Source organism: Cicer arietinum, chromosome 2 (genome assembly GCF_000331145.2).
Source record: "Cicer arietinum cultivar CDC Frontier isolate Library 1 chromosome 2, Cicar.CDCFrontier_v2.0, whole genome shotgun sequence".
Lineage (NCBI taxonomy): Eukaryota > Viridiplantae > Streptophyta > Magnoliopsida > Fabales > Fabaceae > Cicer > Cicer arietinum.
This window is the reverse complement of record NC_021161.2, coordinates 40,514,027-40,536,806: the sequence shown is the minus strand read 5'-3', so window position 1 is coordinate 40,536,806 and position 22,780 is coordinate 40,514,027. Positions and strand designations below refer to the sequence as shown.

Genomic DNA, 22,780 nt, shown 5'->3' with positions numbered 1-22,780 from the left:
ATCATCCACTTGTTTATCCTCTAATCTAAAGAACATATTAAAATGTATAAAAATACTTCATCTGATCACGGAGGTGAAAAACCTATTTTTTAAATTTGATACACTCAAGAGTATAAATTAGATAACACACATACTCAAAATCTTTAAAACAATTTTATTATCATTAAAACATTTGAGAGATATTTTATCTAAACGGATCAAATTCATAACAATATTAGATTGTTTGTTATGTACACAAATAATACTATTTATTTTATGATTATCATATTGCATCAATACTCTACTTTATAATCATATCATGTACCACTTTTGTATTGTTCTGGACCCACCACCGCTTTACCCAAACGACAACTCCATCATTAACATGAAGTTTACCGTTGGTGGCCCAACTAAGTCAAATGGCACAAACAAACGTGATGAAACTCGATGTCTCCGATGGTGGTGGATTAGAGGTTTGGCAATGAAACACTTAATTTGTTGGATTTGAGTCTTGTGAAATGGGAGAACTGTGGTTTTCTGTGTTTGCGTTTTCATATTCAATAGTACTGAGAGAAGATAAAAGATAGTTAATTCAACTTTTAATCCATAGTACTGAGCTTTTCATGAAATAAATTTCGTTACATTGAGCATTTCCCCTAATGAATATATTCAAATGAGTTAATACTTATACTAATTTTCCCCCCTAAAAATACCCTTAACAATCAATAAATAAAAATCACTTTCAAATAAAAGATTATTTCTAAATAAAATAGAAAATATTCTTTCTAGATAAAATAGAAAAGATTATTTCTAGATAAAATAAAACTCTCATTAAATGTGAGATATAAATGGAAGTTTAATAATTAATACATTTAAAACGTGTACTATGTTTTATATATTTATGAACATTATAAGTTATAATAAACAAAATATCTTTTATAAATAAGATAGGAATGACATTAAGTTTTGATAAATATTAATATATTAAATTGAACATAATGTCTCAAGTTTAAATCTGAAACCTCATAATTATGTGTGTCAATTTTTTGTGAAATTTACCATGTTATTTAAAGACTAAAAAAAAATAGGCTTAATTGCAGTTTTTGTCCCTCTATTTTAGCTGAATCGTAAAAGTAGTCCCTCCATTTTATTTATCCCCAGTTTTGGTTCCCAAAAAGAAATTTAGTCCAACACTTGATGAAGTTTCATTTTTTCAAGTCGCATCACACCATTTATAATCATATATTTCAAGTACAATTATTGCACCATAAGATCTTAAAGTATTGTGTGACTTAAATAAACGCAAAAAAAAAATGAAACTTCAAGTTTTGGACCAAAATTCTGTTTGGGGACCAAAACTGAGGAGAAATAAAATGAGAGACTACTTTTGTGATTCAGATAAAATAGGGGGTCAAAACTGCAATTAAGCCAAAAAATAAAAGTTAATGACATAGATATGCAATATGTTTAATTGTAGTTTTAGCCTTTTTATTTTTATAGATGTACGAAATTGATTCTTCTATTTTAAAATTCGATATTTTTTGTCTTTCATTGAGATTTTTGAATTAAAAGAATGACAGTTTGACATATTTTAAATGACATAATATACGATTTTATGATATAGAACAATCTAGATGTATTAATTATTCATATATCATTAATTAAATTAAAAATATAATTAAAAAAAAGTTGAAAGCTAAATTTTTATGGTATTTTATTCCGAGTTTATAGATATTAATCACTATACAATATTGTATCATATATAACATTATTTAAAATATATGACGTCGTCATTTTTTAGTTAAAATACTTCAAAAATTGATCAAAACTATCTACTTTTAAAATTAGAAGATCAATTTCATACATCAATAAAACTAAGGAACTAAATTACAATTAAGTCAATCTAATATAATGATAATAAGTTTGTTGATGCATTGGGAGAAAGTTTTGGTTACTTTGTCTCCGTACAATTAATCACATCTTGACTCTTGTACCCTAAAGTTGATTCATACGTCTCTAAAACTTTGTAACAAGCCTTCAATAAATTATATTGCATCCTGGCCACATGTAATGAACTAGATATAATTCCCATTCCATTTTTAACCCTGAATGGATAAGTAATACGGATAACCAAAAGGAAAGCAATCTTAGTAAAGGCCAAAATTAAATGGTAAAATTAGGCCATTGGTTAATTGTACTATAAGTCAAATTTGGTCCAGTAGAAAGAAAGAAAATAAAATATTGGGAGATTGTCTAATTTTAAAAGACATGGAAACAATAATTATTTGGTCACTATAATTCACCGGATTTAAGTCGTTAGATAGATTATCTCACATAATTCAAACTGTGACTTTAGCCCATTGAAAATCCAAAAACAACATAAAAATAAAAAGAAAATATTATATTTAATTATAAAATTCAACCAATTTAAAATATATTTTTTACTATAGAACGATTGTACTATTTTTTTATTATAAATTATAATTTATAATGTACAACTCAACTATTGTGCCAAATACAAATTACAATTGCATGAATACAACTCCAACAATTTGTGTATTTATAATTAAATATAAATCATATATCTAACAAAATCATGATTATCAACAGAAAGATTTACAAGGAAAATGTGGAATGGAAAAGGGTAACAAAATTATGATTATATTAATTAAGTAACTTTGCCTTAAATGGGAAATTAATGATGAAGATTACAAGAAGAGAACTATGGAGAGAAAAGGACGAGACACGTGAGTTGAACCAATGAGTTTGGAAACGAGTCAACATCAATAGACAGTAACTAATTACACACCATTAATTTATAATAGACGAAAAATGGCAGTAAAAGTTGCAGTCAAATTCAAATATATGGAAAGTGGAAAACCTATCTAGCAGCTTTCTAGCTCCAAAGAGGAGAGAAAGATCACTGCCACTCTCAGAATTCACCATTAAAACCCGAACTAACTACTCATCAGTAACTTTTCAGAAGAAAAAAACATACGCAAAAACAGGCAATAAATCAGACCTTTCATCATCAATCAATTATACTTTAGTACTTGGAAAAAACTCTCACTCACTTCCCTCTCAAATTTTTGGTTACCCTCTTTTGAATTGAAAATAAATATCATGATTTTAATTTTTAAAACATAAAATATTATTATTTTAGTTTCTTATTTAATAAAAAAATTTAAATTAATATTTGAATTATTGTTTTTAAAAGATATTTATCATTAAAGTTTTTAAAAAATATATTTTTTTGTTAAAATAATTTATAATCATTATTAAACTGACTTCAAATCATTTTAAGAATTCGGATATTAATTTAAATTTTTTTGTTGAATAAACAACCAAAATAATAACACATATTTTCAGGAATATATATATATATATATATATATATATATTGAAAAGGATATTTATGTATATTTATTTATTTATAAAATAGATATATTAATTGTATTATCTATTTTAAAAAAAAACATTTGAAAATTACATGTAATTATAATGTGTTTTATAGTTTGGATATTTGATAACTCAAATTTGAATCTATAATCTCCCCCATTTGAGTGTGTGTGAGTTGATATAACATGTATAACAAAGCATTAATTATCTTTTTTACTAATATACTTTAGTTTATCTATTATTCCCTCTATTCATTTTTATTAGTTTTTGTTTTGACTATTTTCTTATTTTATTTTACCTATCTCTTTTTTAATAAACAACTAATAATATTATATTTTAATAAAAAAAACTAATAGTACTATTGATGGAAACAATTATTATTTTTTAATTCAACTTTAAAAACCAAAAATAAATAAGAACGAAATATATTCAACAAAAGCTATAATTAAAAATAAAATTTACTAAATGAAGCTTATTTTTCAATAAAATTTGCACACTCAATAGTTGTCAATAAACTTTACTGATTGATTTATTTTATTTAAATTTACAGTAATACTATTTTTATGATCCAGCATATTATTATTTTTTTACTTTTTATTTTTATTTATAAATAAAAGTTAATCAACAAAATAAATATATTTGATTTAAAATTTAAATTAAATATAATAATTTTTTATAAATAAAAACAAGGAGATAGTGAAATTTATTAATAATATTAATTAGTCAACAGTCAAGGCATGAAACAGTGATTGAATAGAATTCACGAACTTTGTTGTAGCTAGGTCCTTCTGGAAAAGATGCTAGCTAGAAAAACCTGACAAATTGATTGTCCCAAAAGAAATAAAGGAGGACTCATGTTAATATAAATATATACTCCATTTCTCCTAAAATATTTTATCGAATTTTATGATTTTACATAAATTAGAAGAATGAAATAAAATAGTGGTTTAATTTTATTAATTATTGATATATTTTTATTATTATATATAAAAAAATTAGAATAATAAATTGAAGAGTACTATATATTGTATTAATTAAATTGTACAGTTGATAAAAAAATTAAAATACAATTTTAGTCTTTTATTTTACTAAATTAAAATTTTGATTCCATAATTTTTCTGTAATTTTAATCCTTTTATTTCTTAAATTATTGACAATTCATCTTTCTTTTTAATTTGGTGTTATAAAAATTATTTTAATAATGTATACATGGTGATATAAAAAATTATGATGACGTAAATTTTAAATTAAATAATATCATTTTAATAATCTATAAAATACATCAATATAATTTTTTAAAAAAAATCAAATTTTAGAAACATATCGAAAATAAAAATTTATTTTTTTATAGTAAATAATTTTTTGATTTTTTTATAAAAGTAATTTTAAAAAATTATAATTTTTTTTTTAATTTTCAGAAAGTTTTAAAACAAATAAAATTAAAATTTTGATTATTTTTTATTTTCAGAAATTTTAATAGTAAAACAAACAAATTTAAAAAATAAATTTTGTTTTTTAAATTATTGAAGTAGTATTATTTAATTTAAATTCTACATCAACTTTTTTACATCATCATATGCACATTATTAAAATGATTGTTAATTATTAAATTCAAATTCAAATTGATAAAGGGAATCAAATATTAATAATTTTGAAAATGATAAAACCAAAAGTACAGATTTAGTAAAATTGGAGGATCAAACTACATTTTAGCCACAAAAAAAAAGTAATTAAACTTACACTAAATAAAAATAATAGATTTCTTTTTACTGTAAATGCCACCGTTATTTTTAAATAGAGGAGTATATAATCGGTGTCATTGAGACAATTATGAATGATTCAAATATAAAAATATAATATTAAATGTGTATTCAAACTTGTGTATTCAATTTAAAAAAAAAAATTCAATTTTAATTTTTTATGTAAAAAGTTATTTTAATTTCCTTAACACCATAACTTTTTGAAGTTGAACCGAGCTTATCGCATATATAAACAATTTACATAGTATAATGGCTGAGATGAAAATCATTGAAGAAACAAATCAATTGATAACACCAAATTTAGATACCATGAACTAGATTCTTGAATACATCATCAAAATTTATGGAGCACATGAAAGAAAGAAATGGTGAAAGCAAAACCAACTTAGAAATGAGATCATAAATAATAAACACAAAAGCAGAAAACATGTTCAAGCACTAATTAACAACGAAAAGAAGTCAAGAGAAGAAAATTAAAATACAAAACCATAGACAAGAAAAACATTAGTATAATCTGAGATAAAGGACTAAGAAGAACATGTTTGGCAAGCCAATGAAACTAGTTCAGTTCAATAAAACTTCTGATGACCAGCAACATATCAGGAATAGGATCTTGATTTCTCTGTTTCAGAAGAAAATATATTAAATTAATTCATAAAGAAAAAAAGAAAAGGAGCAAATGAACAGTAAGAAGAATCCGTAAAACTCAGGATGGATAGCGCCAAACGTACGTATATCATATCTCATGGCGCTATCCCTCCTGAGCTTAACAGATTTTCCCATACTCTATGCAGAATTTGCTACAAGTCAAATTAAGCCCTGCAGAAGAACATATATAAATATGGATAAAGTTTATAAATGGTAGATTATGAAGAAAAAGACACTCAAATGAGAAAGATCAAAGAGAAAAATGAAGCTAGTCATTTTGGTGACAAGGGAGAGAGGAGGGGTTACAACTGTATTTATAGAAGAAAAGGTACTTGGGAATTGTGATGAAGACTTGATACTGCACTCAATTTGGGGAAAAAGTCAACACTTTTGGAGCATGAAGTAGTGGACTATGAATTAGAGTTTTTTTAATTTAGAAGAGAAAGGTTTTCTACCTAAATTTAAGGATTCTACAAACATTATTTTCTATCTAAATCTAATGGTTCGAGAAGTCTTTTATACCAATTATCTTTAACACATTTTCAAATCAAATCTTCTTCGATCTTTTCTATTTTAATTAACGTTATATTTTTTTTCGTAAGTTTATATTATTTAGATTATATATTTTTTTTTGGTAAGATTGAAAGCATGATGTGATCATTTACTAAAATATATATAAAAAAAAAAAGAATTATCAAAAATATAAATTTATCCTTATCTAATTTTTTGTCACATTGTTGGAGAATAATCAAATTTTTTTTTTCTAAAAAAAGAAATAAATAACTACAAAAAAAAATATAACTACATTTTATTTTGACAAAAAAAATATAACTACCTTAGTAAAACTAAATAACTATCTTATAAAAAAATAACTAAAAATAACCAATGTTTATTTCAATCAAATATTTTGCACAATATTTTATACTACTTTTCTAATCATTATTATTATATACGTAAATCAAAACTACTCAACCATATATTGATTGTCATTGATAAAAAAGAATATGCCAAATTATCATTATAAATAAAATAAATATTTTTATTTGATATCTAAACAATGTCCATATAAAACATCAATAATGCGTCACTCGGCTGCACAGATCTCTTGTTAGTTATTTAAAAAACAGTTACAAATTAGATGACAATATAATAAATTATGGTTGAATGCTGATGAATGCGCATAATCATTGAACTCGTAAGAAAGACCCTACAATTGTGATTACCAAAGAGTTTAAGACGATTATTATAAAACATGGTATGGTTTCTTACCTTGTACGCTGCCAGCTAAGAAATTTGTTTGGAATACAGTGACGGAGATTAGGGGAATGGATTGGACCATGAATGAATGAAGCCACTAAACCTTAAATGTATAGGCTATGGTAACTTTGCCGGTAAGTTACCTAAATCCTGGCTGGCCTGCTTCACGACATGGCAAAAGGTTTCAACAAAGTAAGCAAAAATATATTGTTAGAGTAACTTGGGATTCCCCACTCGGAAAGTCATTTGTAAACAATACATAATTTGTCATTGAGAACCTTGAGTGAAGTGGATATTTTAAAATTTTATTGGCAAGAAAGTTGATTTCATAAGATACCTAAAGGTTTGTTTAGTTTAATAGTTCAAAGGAGGGGAGGTGATGTAAGGAGAGAAATTTTAATTCATTTTGTGTTTAGATTAAAGGTACGAGAAAATTTTTAAATAATTCAAAAGTTGTTTTGTCATTTTTTATTTTTTTTAAAATAGAGGGAGATCAAAATGAAAAGAGGAATTTTACTTCCATTTCATCTCTACTTAAAAATTGAATAAAATATAATTTTTTTTTAAAAAAAATTCATTCCACTGTACACCGTTGCAACCAAACGAACTTATTTTTAATAAAAGAAACGATATTCGTTAATTTAAATTGTAGAATACATCGATGTAATACAAATTCAAATTTATTAAAAACAAAAAAGACGTATATGCAAACAAATCCACAACATCTAAGTTAATAACATAAAAGTGTAACATAGCTCAAAACGGCAATATGCCTACAAATATGATAAAATACAAGTGTTCATAATACCTATACCTCTAGGTCGTTGACGACGCCAAAATCATTTATTGAAATCTGTAATCGGTCAAAACTACTTTGTAATTTGGGTCTAAACAAACAATGCACCAAGATGAGAAAAAGCGTTGCACCAAGATGGAAAAAAGCGTCTACACCAAGATGCGAAAAAGCGGCCCACCAAAATGAGAAAATAAAAAAGTATTGTACTCAGATGATGAAATTGCAACATAAAAACGAAGAAAAAAAAAAACAAATTAGTGTGATAGTCACTTATTTAAATTAAAAAAAAAACTATTTAAAAAGGATAATTATAAATTAAAAATAATCTTAAATCATCGTTCTATTAGGAAGGAATAAAAAAAGAACCTAAAGATTTTATTTTGGGAGAGGTGTTTGTTCACTGTCATAGACACCGACCAACCAATTCTCAAACAATTATGTCTATACTTCATAAATGATTTTATCTCATTATCAAAAAAAATTGATTTGTTTAAACTATATCTTCTAAAATATTATGTTAAAATAGAAATGATTTTTTAAAATAATTTATAAGCACTGTCGAACATTTTAACTATACGTACACATTGATTCATTGTCATTATTTAATAAATACAGCAATAAGTTCTGTATTTGTAAACTCATTACATACGATGACAACACATTATCAAATAACTGTGTGAGAATTAAATGAAATAATTTTATATTAATAATGTATGAAAAGTAAAGTTTTAAAGGCCTATTTAATACGTAAGATAGAAAAATATATGAAAATATGATAAGTAATGAAATAATTTTATGAAATAATTCATAACTTAAATCTTGAAATAAACTCATATTTTCATCTTCAACAATATTAAATAAAGAATGAAAATATGAGTTTATTTCAAGATTTAAGTTATGAATTTGATTAAATTTGCATTTTATTGAAGATAATAATGAATTTTATGAGTTTTGTTTGAAAATTTTGACGATTTTTTTGAATTTTTGTAAAAAAAAAAAGGAAAACATTGTTGACATTTTAAAACATAAAATATCAAATTGTCACTTAAAATAAAAATAAAGGATCAACTCGGGAAAAAATAAAAGATAAAGGACTAAAACGTTACCTGAAATTAAGTTAAACGACCACGAATGTAATTTAGCTTATTTTATTCTGCGATGTATTTGATACACATCTCATCATGATATGATATAATATATATTATATTTAAATAACATAATTATAATTGTGAACAATTACATATTAAATATTTTTTAAATTAACTTATTGTATTTTAAATATTATAAATTAACAATAAAATTAAATAAGTAATGAAATAATTTTATATTAAAACTTATCCATTAACACTACTAAATAAAAAATATAAATTTTAAAAACAAAATTATGAGTAACTAAATAATTATATTTTATTTGTTAGAATGTAAATAAAGATATGAGATATATATTATATGTAAATGACAAGAATACCTTGTACACAAATTATATTTATTTTAAAATTTCAATTAACTTTCATATTTTTATAATTGTGAATACTAATTTATTAAATTATATAAAAAGACAAAACTATCCTTGTGTAAAATCATAAATATTTTTTAAATTAATTATTAATATTTCATTTTTAAGTTTAATATCAAATTCTATTAATTACTTTTCTATTTGATTAGATTTATATTTTTATATTTTATATTATATTTTATAAATTATTTTTATATTTATATTTATATTTTATTATATTTTAATTTATATTTTAAATTGTATGTTATAATGGTAATTGAGTAAACTACTATTCTATCATATCATGTTGGTTTCTAACCCAACTCATATTCAAGATATTTTAAACGACGTAAAATACAATTCCATGACAATTTGATATATTTTAAATGACGTGAAATATAATTCCATGATATAAAATCATCTAGAAGCATTATCTATTCATATGTCATTGATTAAATTATAAAAATAAAAAATTTCTGAAATGGAAAGTTAAATTTTTAAGGTGTTTTATTCTGATTTCATAAATGTTAATCATTCTATATAAATGTCATAGTATTTAAAACATGTCACATCATTTTCTTTAGTTAAAAAATAAGAGGAAGAGACCAAAATTACCGATTTTTAAAATAAATTGACAAATTTTATGAATCAGTAAAAATATGGAAATTAAAACTAAAATTAAGCATATATATATATATATATATATATATATATATATATATATATATATTAAGCAACAAAAAGAAAATATTATTGATAAAAAGAGAGAAAATAACATAATTTAATTGAAAAAAAGTAAATTTAATTAAAAACAAAATAACAAAAATATGGGAGGACAAAACAAAAAAAAACATGCCAAACAAATGCAAGACCATCTCTAACTTGAGAGTTGTAATGTTGTGCCTTTTTTTCCTCAAACGCTTTCCTTTAGAGAAAGCTCCATCAGTTTCCTAATTAAGTATAATTGGTGCATTTAATTAGCACATTTAGAAAACTTCAATAGCAAAGTAAGTCATTTATTTATTTTTATTTTTAAAATTTTTTATTCATTTTATTTTGATGAGAGATTTATTGAGTTATTATCATATGGATAAATAGCCAGACAAATAGACAAATGTTGCAATTAAAACATACTTAGATTAAGTTTACTCTATCACATAAATAGTATAATAGTTTATCGTATTCATATAAAATTAATTAGCAAGTATCAAATTAATTAAAATCAATTATTATTTAGATTAACAATAATGGTTGAATTGATTTTAGTGCAAATAAAAAATAATTAATTAAGAATAAAAATGTAAAGTTAAAGATCAATGGAATAGAGAAGCATGAGATCACAGTTTCATTTGTAACTTTGATTATCTCAATTCCAATTCTATTTGAATTACATTCTTTAGACACGATAATCAATCCACTTACTAAAACTATTAACATGTTTGGTTTTTCGGGATTAACTCTTTTTTTTTTCTTTCTAAATTAACTCTTTGTTTGGTCATTCAAAGAGTTTAAATTTAAGAAAAACATATAAGATATAAGTATTGAATAATTTGAATACTAAAATTAAGTTTGATTATAAAATAATGTATAATCTCAATTATCCTATAGGTCCATCAATTAATTGCAATACGATCGCTAATAATTTATTAATTAAAAACATGCAAAAGTTGATCAATCATAACATATTATTAAAGTAATATAGAAATTTAATTCAACAAACAAAACGTAATTAAAATAAAACTATAGTAGATATCTAAGACATAGCAAAAGATACATCTGTTACTAAGACAAAAAAAATCTTAATTATTAAATTACTCTAGCAGAGAATTTAACTACTCATTATTATAAAGAAAATCAAAGTAAGAATAATAATGTTCATCAAATTAAAAGAAAAAATAAAAATTCACAAAGATAATAAATATTATAACTCCAAAATTTGAAACTCTTTAGTACAACTCTAAAACTAAATGATGAATATTTGTTTCTTTTCTCAATTATTCTCCCTGTGTGGTTGTTATACAGCCTCTCGTTAATTTTGAACTCTCAAATATATGTAGACAATTGCTAATCGCCTCAAAATATTTACTCCCAACATATAAAAAATACTCATAGAAAATCCGGTAGTGTATTTTCAACCTAAAAACACTACTAGATTGTGAAATGAAAATTCAATAAATCCCCATAATTTTTTTGGGGTAGGATAAGTATCTTCCATGTCACCATATTTTTTAGGGGTAGGATAAGTATGTATGCCACACTGAATCTTATTTATGTGATATGCCACTCTCTCTCTCCTATTTATCATACTCCTTTTATTAGGTGACCCCGCTTTTTTTTTAATTTTTTTTTTATCTCCAACAAACTCAGTTCTTGTGTTTAAGGGTGGGAATAGGTCAGGCCAGACTTTGAAAGGTTTGAGTCTGGCCTACGATGAATTTTTGAGGCCTAAGGCCTATGATAGGCTTTTTTTTTCGGCCTACGGCCTATCATGGTCTGGCCTGTAAGCCTATTTAAAAGCCTTATTCACATTAAAAATAATTTTTTTAACAAAATAATTTTAAAAAAAATATGAAACAAAACACCCTTTAAACCCTAAAAAATGATTTTTGGTTTAAAAGAATAAATTTTTTATTAAAACAAACGCACCCATTATTATCTCTCAAATAAATGGTCTCATACAAACTCAGATTATTACCTCTCAAACAAATCCTCTCGTGCAACATCATATTTAGTAATAATATATATATATAAAGGTAATAAATAAACAATTATCTATAGCTACATGATGCTCTACACATATCGATTTATATGATTCTCCATATACCGATACTAATGTGTATATGTATATATATATTAAATAAAAAAATGATTTTTCTAACAAAATAATTTTTTAAAAATATGAAACAAATACCTTTTAAACCCTAAAAAATAGTTTCTGGTTTAAAAGAATAAATTTTTTATTGAAACAAACGCACCTATTATTATCTCTCAAACAACTCAGAATATTACCTCTAGACAAATCCTCTCAAACAACTCGGAATATTACCTCTCAAACAAACTCATATTCAGTAATAATAAACAATTAGGGTTTCTAAATTTATATACTAATAATATATATAAAGATAACAAATAAATAGTATTGGTTTTTATAAAATATAAAGTAACTAATAAATAATATCGGTTTTTATAAAAAATATGTTGTTTTCATACATATTTGTTGGAGTGAGTGCAATGAAAATTAGAAGAAGAAAAAATAGAGAATGGAATACATATAAAATATATATAGGCCGGCCTGTCAGGCCTAATAGGCTTTTTTACAAGCCTGAGTCTGGCCTATTTACATACATATGCTTTAAAAACAGTCTGAGCTTGACCTTTTTATTAAACAGGTCATACCAGACCATGCCATAAGTAGGACAGGTCATAGGCCCCTGTCGGACGGCCTAGCCTATTCCCATCTCTACTTGTGTTGTTTTCTATTTAAGCCCTCGTCATTTTTTCTTCTCCATATTATTTATCTTATACCTAAGAGGTAAGAACACAACTTTTGTTTCTATTTTTATACCCAATCTATTTAATATTTTAAACATAAGTAAAATTCTTCAAATATATATTTATTTATATTTATATTATAATATAGTATAAATATAAATTATACTATGTTATAATAATTTATATTTATATTATAATATAAATATAAATATAAATTATTAAATATTATTTCAATTATATATGGTTCAAATGTTATATTTGGATTTTGTATACTTTACATTTGAAAATTAGAAGATTTCATCAATTTGTATTATTTTTCAATTCATAATTAATTTTATAAAAGTGATAAATTAACGAGGTTAATTAGAAATTAAAACTATAAAATAAGATCAAATAAACAATGAATACACTTTTAAAATTCTACAAATTATGAGTTTATTATTTTCCCACACTTAATTTTTGCTGGTCCTTGAGTGATGCAAAGAGAAAAAAACAAATAACATAAATGAAATTTACCTATACACCATAATTAAAATTTCCAATTTGAGCAAGAATACTAATGAATTGTTAAAACTAAATCAAACACCTTCTACACTATGCCAATTAAGTAAAATTAATTTTTACTGTTCAAATTGTGTGTCGTCAACTTTATTACTTCTAAGCATTCAATACCCTGAGAGATTCTTTAATCAATTCATTTAATCCTTCCCATTGATAAATTTTATTTAACTAGACAACTCAACCCTTTTAATATTTTTCTTTTTAATTTGATATTATTCCACCTTTGACTTGATTATTAGTGCAAGTAATCTCCAAACTATTCCGCGAAATAACAATTCACCTAACCTTTCACGTGACTGTTAGTATGAGTAACCCCTAAGTTAATCAATAAGATGATATTGTATTATTCTTTTAATTCGTTAGACTAAGTTGTCAATTCCTTCTTGTTCGTGTCCCTTAGTTAATGAAGTTTTTATTCCTCTGTTGTTCTAATTTAAGAATATATTTCTAATTTAAGAATATATTTTACTTCATATTATTCTTAATTATTTTAATTTTGATTCATCTCAAGACACATAAACTTATTCACAACATGAAATTCTTGTGTCAAAATTAAGGAACATCTTTATCCTAGCAACATAGTCTCAAAGTTTCAATCTAGCCTTAACAACATGTTTATCACTAAGTCTTGCTCAATAGTCAAACACAATAGTGGCAATATAGATAAACTTCAAACCCGTAAATTCAAAAATAACAAGCTAGAAAATATGCCATCACAAACAGTACAAAAGGTCAAGTGTAAAAAACTATTTTCTCCTTCAACATTAACATAAAGCATGATCCTCAACGAAGAATATTCAAATAGACACAAAATGAATGAATAAATGAAAGAAAGTAAAAGTGAATTATCTGAAAGAGCTTCTAGTTGGAGTTTTTATTTCCTAATCAAATTTAATTTCATAAGGTGTGTCAAACTTATATAAATCATATACTCCACATTTACGATTATATTATAACACATTAGAATTTATTTAAATTCTATTAAAGAAACAATTTATTCTTAGTTATTTTAAAACTAACACATGAATCATATTTTCTATTTGATAAATTCTGGATTCATGTTTAAATATGCACCATAGGAAATCCAAAAAAATAACACAATAAAAATTTAAACATTAAAAAAATATTAAGATTTTCTATAATTTTTCTTCGCAAATATTTATCAACTTATAATAATTCAAAATATATCCAAATCATTTTATAAAATAAAATCTAAATTATTTTTCAAATCAAGCAAATATATATAACCATTATTTTTAGGATAAATCAATAAAGTGTAGATGGTAAAACAACAACCAAATGCCAAAAGTTTCCAATTCTTTCAATATATATTTAAAAAGTATTGCATGACTACAAATATTTAAATTTGACTCCTTGAGATCACATTTTTTGCAAAATTTTATGTGTGTCACTTCATTAGATTATACACATCACATCATATGTTGTAACCCCGTTGTACCTTTTAGCCCTTTAAAGTATACAACAATTAATATAATAATATGGTATGTTTCAAACAATGTGTCAAATAACAAATTATATTTCGGCTGGATTACAATTCACACAACTTGAACGCGGCCTAATTTCCTTCTCTATTCGTCGCATTAGAGCTAAAAATGGAAATTTTTCAGAGCCATGTTTGCATCATCTTTTTAGTAATAATCTTTTCATGCAATTTTTTTGATTTGTCTTCCTTGCATTAGTTAACCAAACGTAAATTATGCGACGCTTGGTACCATCTTCATCGGTTCAAAATGTTTTGCTTGTTATACCATTTTTCCAATACACACCAAATTGACACCAAATTGTGTCAATACAATTTCAAACACATCTCCCAATTCTTGGTTGAAATGATGTCAGTGGATGCTGAGGTTGAATATAATAAAAATCAGTTATTTGAGTTTTCCACTTTTATGTTTTTGATTTATCAAAAACTTTTAAATCATTTTTATTTTTTCATTATTTATTTTGTTTTAAGTGAAATTTTTTATTTTATGTTTCAATTTTTATATACGGCTGAGTATTGTTGGTATTAATTGTTGGATGTAATTCAAATTGATTAGTAATTAGGTAGTTAGGGTATGGTTAGAAGTTAGTTAGAATATAGTTAGAAGGTGGTTAAGTTTGTTGAAACCTATTCACTAGAAAATTGCTTTTATAAAAGCCAAGATCAGTGTAATGCAGAAATGGATCAATCTAATACTGAACCAAGATCAATCTTTAGACCAAGAAGATCAATATTCGTTTTCTAACTTTTCTATTTTCTTCTCTTTTCTTCTCAATTTCAATTCCTCTCAAATATACAAACTGTTCCAACAATTGGCATCAAGAGCTTGGGTTCTAGACCTTGGGAAACACGAGTGCAAGTGTGACGGGGAATCAAAATTGGGAAACACAAGTGTGAGTGAAAGAAAAGAAAGAAGAAATGAATGGAGAAGGATTTCCATCGAATTTGCCAATTCTTGATGGGAAGAACTGGGAGAGGTGGTCTGCATCAAAGAGATCGTTGTTGGGAGCTCAAGAAGTGTTTGAGATTGTTCAAGATGACTATGAACAACTTGGTGCGAATCCAACAGAAAGACAACAAACAATTTTCAAAGATTGCAAGAAAAAAGATTGCAAGGCATTGTTTTACATCCAGCAAAGTGTGGATTCAAACAATTTTGAAAGGATCTCAAAGGTATCTACATCAAAAGAGGCATGAGATATCTTGGTGAAGTATTACACAAGTGATGAAAAAACCAAGAAGATCAAACTTCAAATGCTAAGAAGAAAGTATGAATTACTGCAAATGGAGAACAATGAGAATGTGATTGACTATTTCAATTGAGTGCAGACAATCACTAATCAGATGAAAGCCAATGGAGAAGTGATGACAGAGGTTATGATCATTGAAAAGATTTTGAGGACACTAACACAAAGATACGATCACATAGTGATGGCAATTGAAGAATCAAAGAATCTTGATACAATGAAGCTGAAATACCTGCAAAGCTCCCTAGAAGCTCATGAGTTAAGGGTAAAAGAAAGAGATGAGGCACACACACAAACACAAGCACTTGAAGCTCAGATCAATAGGAAGTCCAATCAAGATGGAGTAAAAAACAAGAAGTGGAAGGGCAAGTCAAACGGGTACCAGAAACAGGATCAAGATGAGGAGGCTGGAGGCTCAAGAAGTCAGCAAAACAGTGACAATAAAAGTAAGAAACCTTATGAAAAAAAGAAATTTGACAAAAGGAAGGTCCAATGTTACAATTGTCAAAAATGTGGGCATTTTGCAGATGAAGCAGATCCAAGAAAGTACAAAGAGATGATGGTGAAGCTCAATTAGCCCAGGCAGACAGTTCTGACTCAAATGAAGTGTTGTTGATGGCATCTACAAGCATGGAGGATGACTGTCCATGATTATGGTATCTAGACACAGGGTGCTCGAATCACATGACTGGCCATAAAGAGTGGTTTGTAAGCATTGATGATAAGGTGAAAAGGGAGATCAGATTTGCAGATAACAGTTTTGTAACAACAGAAGGAATAGGAAAAGTGTTAATTCAAAGAAGAGATGGTAAACAATCATTCATATATGATGTGTTGTATGTGCCAAACATGAAGAACAATCTGCTAAGCCTTGGACAACTGCTTGAAAAGGGGTATTCTATGAAGATGGAGCAGGGTGAAATAAGATTGTTTGATGATTCAAGAAGATTGATCTTGAAGGCACCACTATCAAAAAATAGAACTTTCAAGATTGATATCCAGATCCATGAGAGCAAATGTCTAGCTGCTGAAGTCTTAAATGAAGATTGGTTGTGGCATTAGAGGTTTGGACATTTAAATTTCAGAAGTCTTCAAATGTTGCATAACAAGAGAATGGTGCAAGGAATTCCCAGAATTGAAATGCCAAAGGAGCTGTGTGAAGAATGTTGTCAGGCCAAACAACACAGAAACGCATTCAATGCTGAAGTGCCAACTCATCTTCAAGAATGATGGAGATAATCTACTCTGATGTGTGTGGTCCTTTTGAAGAAGTATCAATAGGAGGTAATCATTACTTTGTATCATTCATTGATGATTTTACAAGGAAAATTTGGGTATACCTAATCAAGAGAAAGATGAAATGCTTGAAATACTTAAAAAGTTCAAGATAATGGCTGAAAAACAAAGTGGCCTTAGTATAAAAATCATCATAACAGATGGAGGAGGAGAATACAACTCTCATGAATTCCATAGTTTTTGTGAAGAAGAAGGGATACTGCATGAAGTAACTGCACCATACACTCCCCAATATAACGGCACGGCTGAAAGGAGAAACAAAACCATAGTGAACATGGCTAGGAGTATGTTAAAAGGGAAGAAAGTGCCTCATAAATTCTGGGGGAAGCAGTATCAACTGCAGTGTACATATTAAATAGGTGTCCAATCAAGAGACTGAGCACAAGGACACCTGAAGAAGCTTGGACTGGAAGAAAGCCAGTTGTGAATCACTTGAGAGTGTTTGGCTCATTGTGCTTCAGTGATGTACCAACTCAAAACAAGAGGAAACTTGATGACATGGCTGAACAAATGGTGTTGCTGGGATATGATGCCACTGGGGCTTACAAGCTGTATAATCCAAACAAGAACAAAGTAGTGATAAGCAGAGACATACTAGTGGATGAATCAAGAGGTTGGGACTAGACAATGAATGCAATCAGCCCAGGCATACCAACCAGACCAGCTAGTAGTGCAGTAACAGTTGAACTGGTTGAGGACGAGCCAGCAGATCAACCTGATTTGGAACCTGTGAGGAGGTCTGCAAGAGCTAGACAACCTTCAATCATATTGCAGCCATATGAAGTGACATCTGACTCAACCATCAATGCAGATGGAGAATTAATTCATTTTGCCTTGCTTGCTGAATCAGAACCAATAAGTGATGAAGAAGCATTAACTGATCCTAGATGGATAGCAGCAATGGATGAGGAGCTTGAAGATATAGAAAAGAACAAAACATGGGAGCTGATGACCCTACTAGTGAACAAAAGACCTATTGATGTGAAATGGGTTTATAAACTGAAATTGAAACCTGATGGGCAGATTTCAAGGTACAAGGTCAGACTTGTAGCAAAGGGATTTTTGCAAAAACATGAGCTGGACTATGATGAGGTATTTGCTCCAGTAGCAAGAATTGAAACAGTAAGAATGGTAGTTTCAATTGCTAGCTACAAAGGTTGGTTTATGCATCAATTGGATGTTAAATCAGCCTTCCTCAATGGCTCATTAGATGAAGAAGTATATGTGAAGCAGCCCAATGGATATGTAAAAACAAGCAAAGAAGATCATGTTTACAAATTGAAGAAAGCCTTATATGGATTGAAGCAAGCACCTAGAGCTTCGAACAAGAGAATTGACAGATTTCTCATAGAGCAACAATTTGAAAAGTGTGTGAATGAGCATGGAGTGTATGTCAAGAAGGGAGCAGCAACACTTGCACTGCTAATATGCCTCTATGTTGATGATTTATTGCTAACCGACAGTGATGATGTGAAAATCAATGAGTTCAAATTCAGAATGGAGAAGGAATTTGAGATGACTGATTTAGGTGTGCTGGCATATTTCCTTGGTATTGATTTTGAAACCAGAAAAAATGGAATTTTTATGCATCAAAGGAAGTATGCAAGTGATGTATTAAAAATGTTTAAAATGCAAGATTGCAATGGAAGCAACACCCCATCAGAATCAGGGCTGATGTTGTCCAAAGAAGGCAATGATGAGTTGATTGATCCTACAACCTTCAAGCAAATTGTAGGACCCTTGAGATACTTATGCAACACTAGGCCAGATATCTCATATAGTGTTGGGCTGATTAGTAAGTACATCGAGAAGCCTAGGACATCACACTACATGGCAGCAAAAAAGATCTTAAGATACATAAAAGAGACCATTGAACTGGGTCTGCTATATTCCACAAAACTAGATGAAAAGGAAGCTGAACTTATTGGCTTCACTAATGCTGATTGGTGTGGAGATTTAGATGATAGAAAGAGTACCACGGGCTATGTATTTACAATCAATAACTCACCAATATCATGGTGTTCAGAGAAGCAAAGCATAGTAGTATTGTCCACATGTGAAGCTGAATATGTGGCTGCATCTATGGGAGCATGCCAAGCTGTGTGGCTGGTAGAATTAATGGCAGAACTGGGACCGAGAAGTAATAATGCAGTGAAGATGAAAGTAGACAACAAATCAGCCATAGACCTAGCAAGACATCCAAGTGTCCATGGGAGGAGCAAGCACATAGAAACAAGATTTCATTTCCTAAGGGATCAAGTAATGAAGAGCAAGATAAAGCTCGAACATTGCAATACAAATGAACAAAAGACTGACATCTTAACAAAATGCTTGAAGAGAGTGAAGTTCCAAGAGATGAGGATCAAACTTGAATTAACTTCAAATTGAATCACTTTGAATTAGAGGCATGTTGGATGTAATTCAAATTGATTAGTAACTAGGTAGTTAGAGTATGGTTAGAAGTTAGTTAGAATATAGTTAGAAGGTGGTTAAGTTTGTTGAAACCTATTCACTAAAAAACTGCTTCTATAAAAGCCAAGATCAATGTAATGCAGAAATGGATCAATCTAATACTGAACCAAGATCAATCTTTAAACCACGAAGATCAATCTTCGTTTTCTGACTTTTCTATTTTCTTCTCTTTTTTTTTCAATTTCAATTCCTCTCAAATATACAACTTGTTCCAACATTAATAACCATTTTAACTTTAAGGTGACGTTGTTTTACCAAAAATCGTACTATTTTTTTCTTTATTTTCAAAAATAATCTTTTATATTATCAACTTTTATATCATGTGTTAAGTTTAAGTTTGTCTATGTTAGCTTAAGTTTGTTTATTTATGTTATTCAACTTATTATAACACATATTCTTATTTTTCCTTCTTTAACTTTATTTGGTTTGTGGTTAAGTTTATTTGGAGATTTTCTAATTATTTTATATGTTCCTTTTTAACTAATATTAATTATATGTTTAGTTTTTATTTATTATGATGATTGTTATTCACTTATTAATGATTGTGATTATCTTTACACTTATCGAATTGTTTATAGTCATATTTATTAAGTTTAAATATATTTTTGGTTTTTGCAATTATAATTTTTTATTTTATTTTTATTATCGTAATTTTTTATTTTATTTTTATTATTGTAATTTTTTTTATTTGACTAATATATTTACAAATATAGTTTCATTTTCTTTCAACTTTTGTTATAAAAATTGTAATACAGTTAAAACATAATCATGTTTTGACACACAAAAAAAAAATTCAAATATAATTAAATGTAACATTTTAACCTAAAATTAATTTCAAATATTTTAGTATTCTTTGCTAAAAAACAATAAATCGCGCCGTCTTTTTAATCTTTGCAGCTTCTTCCCGTTGTAGAATTTCTCACATTGCTCTGCAATTCATAAAATAAAAATATTTGGAAAAGTAGTATGAATTTTATTAAAGGTTCAATCTTATCACCATGTCACATTTCTTCATCACTCCTTACCATTACTAGGTCTATTAGATGCAAATGGAATGATTGGGGAATCTCTTTCAAGATACTTTGACATAAATTGTACATTCATATTAATTACATCGATCAATAATATTTTACAAAATAAAATTCCCTAAATTATTCTTGTCCATTTGATAAAAGAATAAATGAATTAAAAATAATTTTGACAAAAATTTAATTCATATAACTTTCGTATCTTCTTTTACCTTTAAAATATCTCTATTTATTGATAAACTTGTATGTATTTAATAAAGTGAAACACCTTTTAAGAGAGTATGAGCAATGACCATTCAAATCATTATATATATATATATATATACTATTAATGTTCATGATATAACTGCTATTGTATATTAATCTATTGTCAAACACAAGCGCCCTTTCAATCAAAGGAAATGGGTGAGAAACCCTACAAATGCATCTTTTCACTGCCAATAAGACAAACACAATATTGTGTTTAACTCTTAAAAATGCATGCATTTCAGACCATTGTCAATTTGCAATTTTTGTAATAATATATTTCGAAAGTTTCTCTCACATCCACCGCTACTTTGTTTTTCGTCGATTGACCTTATTAATTAAATAATTAGAATTTAAGCGAGAGAATAAATTTTATTAGAGAATTTATTGTTACAACTTGTATAAAAAATAATAATTAAATAATTTGAATTTTTTAGAAAAATAATAATTCAATTGTATATAAAAGTAATAATAATTAAAATAGTTGAAAGTTTGAAAAAATTATACAAAAAAGGTTAAAAATATGTTTTTAAGAAATTTATTTAAGAATAGAAAGGTTGGATTTGTCAAAGTTTTGTACTTATATATGGTAATTAAGATATATTTTTAATTATTTTCTATGTACCGGTTTATAAAATAATATTTTATATATATACCTTTTATCAAATCACACAATGATATTATTTTATATTCCTAAAATAGAAAAAAGATATTGTCTTTTCGGAGTAAATCAATTTTATATTAAAAATAAATAAAAATGTTTAATTTTATCAACTAATTACATTATTGTAACTAAATAACTATTTAATTAACGATTTTTGTTGGTTGCTAATGTAAAAATGTTTATATTGACAATGCATCTCCATTTAACCTTTCTTAAGTTTGTATCATGTCAATCTAAATTTTCTTCAATTTTTCTATTTTTTATTTATTTTTTGTTTGAATGAAAATTTATAATATATAAATTATACATGGAAATTTTTATATAAATTTAAAATAATTTGATATGTTATTAAGACTCGTAAAAATTAACGGTGTTAAAGAAAAATGTATAAGATATTAATTTTAATTTCTCAATAAAATATTAAACGATTTTAGATTCATTCAAAATATTACATGTATAACCTATTTAATATAAACTTTCAATTCAAATAGAAAAAAATTGAAAAAAAAAAACAAATAAAATTAAGAGAATAAATACAATCAAAAAAATATTTGGATTGAGATGATCAAAGTCCTATCACAAACTTCTATATAATAAGGATCTAATGGACATGCAATGTAAACAATTTTACCTTAAAAGTAACACTTATTAGTTGTATAAATTGATTGATGAAGGTTAAAATCATATACTAATATGATAAGATCAATAGTTATTATTAAGATAAATACCATGTCACAAAACTCACTCAAAATCGTGGTATATGAATGAGATGGAATGAATGTAGTATGGGTGCGTGAAAAAGAATGCTACTATATCTTTTGGCCGTTAGATCCAATGTTGTCCATATTTAACCTTGTTTTTGTAATTGAAGTCGATATTTTTTTATATATTATGGAAGTCGGTATTAAGATTGATGTTGAGTAAAAAAAAAAGATT

The 22,780-nt window shown here is 26.4% G+C and overlaps 1 protein-coding gene across 1 annotated transcript; it reads left to right on the top strand.

Annotated features, from left to right (window-relative positions):
* Positions 1-15,809: 15,809 nt before the first annotated feature.
* Positions 15,810-16,715, top strand: LOC140919445 (uncharacterized). Its single transcript, XM_073365459.1, has 2 exons — positions 15,810-16,064; positions 16,221-16,715. The coding sequence occupies exons 1-2, from the start codon at positions 15,810-15,812 to the stop codon at positions 16,713-16,715; spliced, it is 750 nt and encodes a 249-aa protein (XP_073221560.1).
* Positions 16,716-22,780: the final 6,065 nt, after the last annotated feature.

Bases quoted from the DNA above. Each gene is read 5' to 3' on its own strand.
- LOC140919445 (XM_073365459.1), top strand. From the start codon at position 15,810: ATGAATGGAGAAGGATTTCCATCGAATTTGCCAATTCTTGATGGGAAG. The intron at 16,065-16,220 runs GTATCTACATCA...AATTGAGTGCAG, and splicing joins ATTTTGAAAGGATCTCAAAG to ACAATCACTAATCAGATGAA.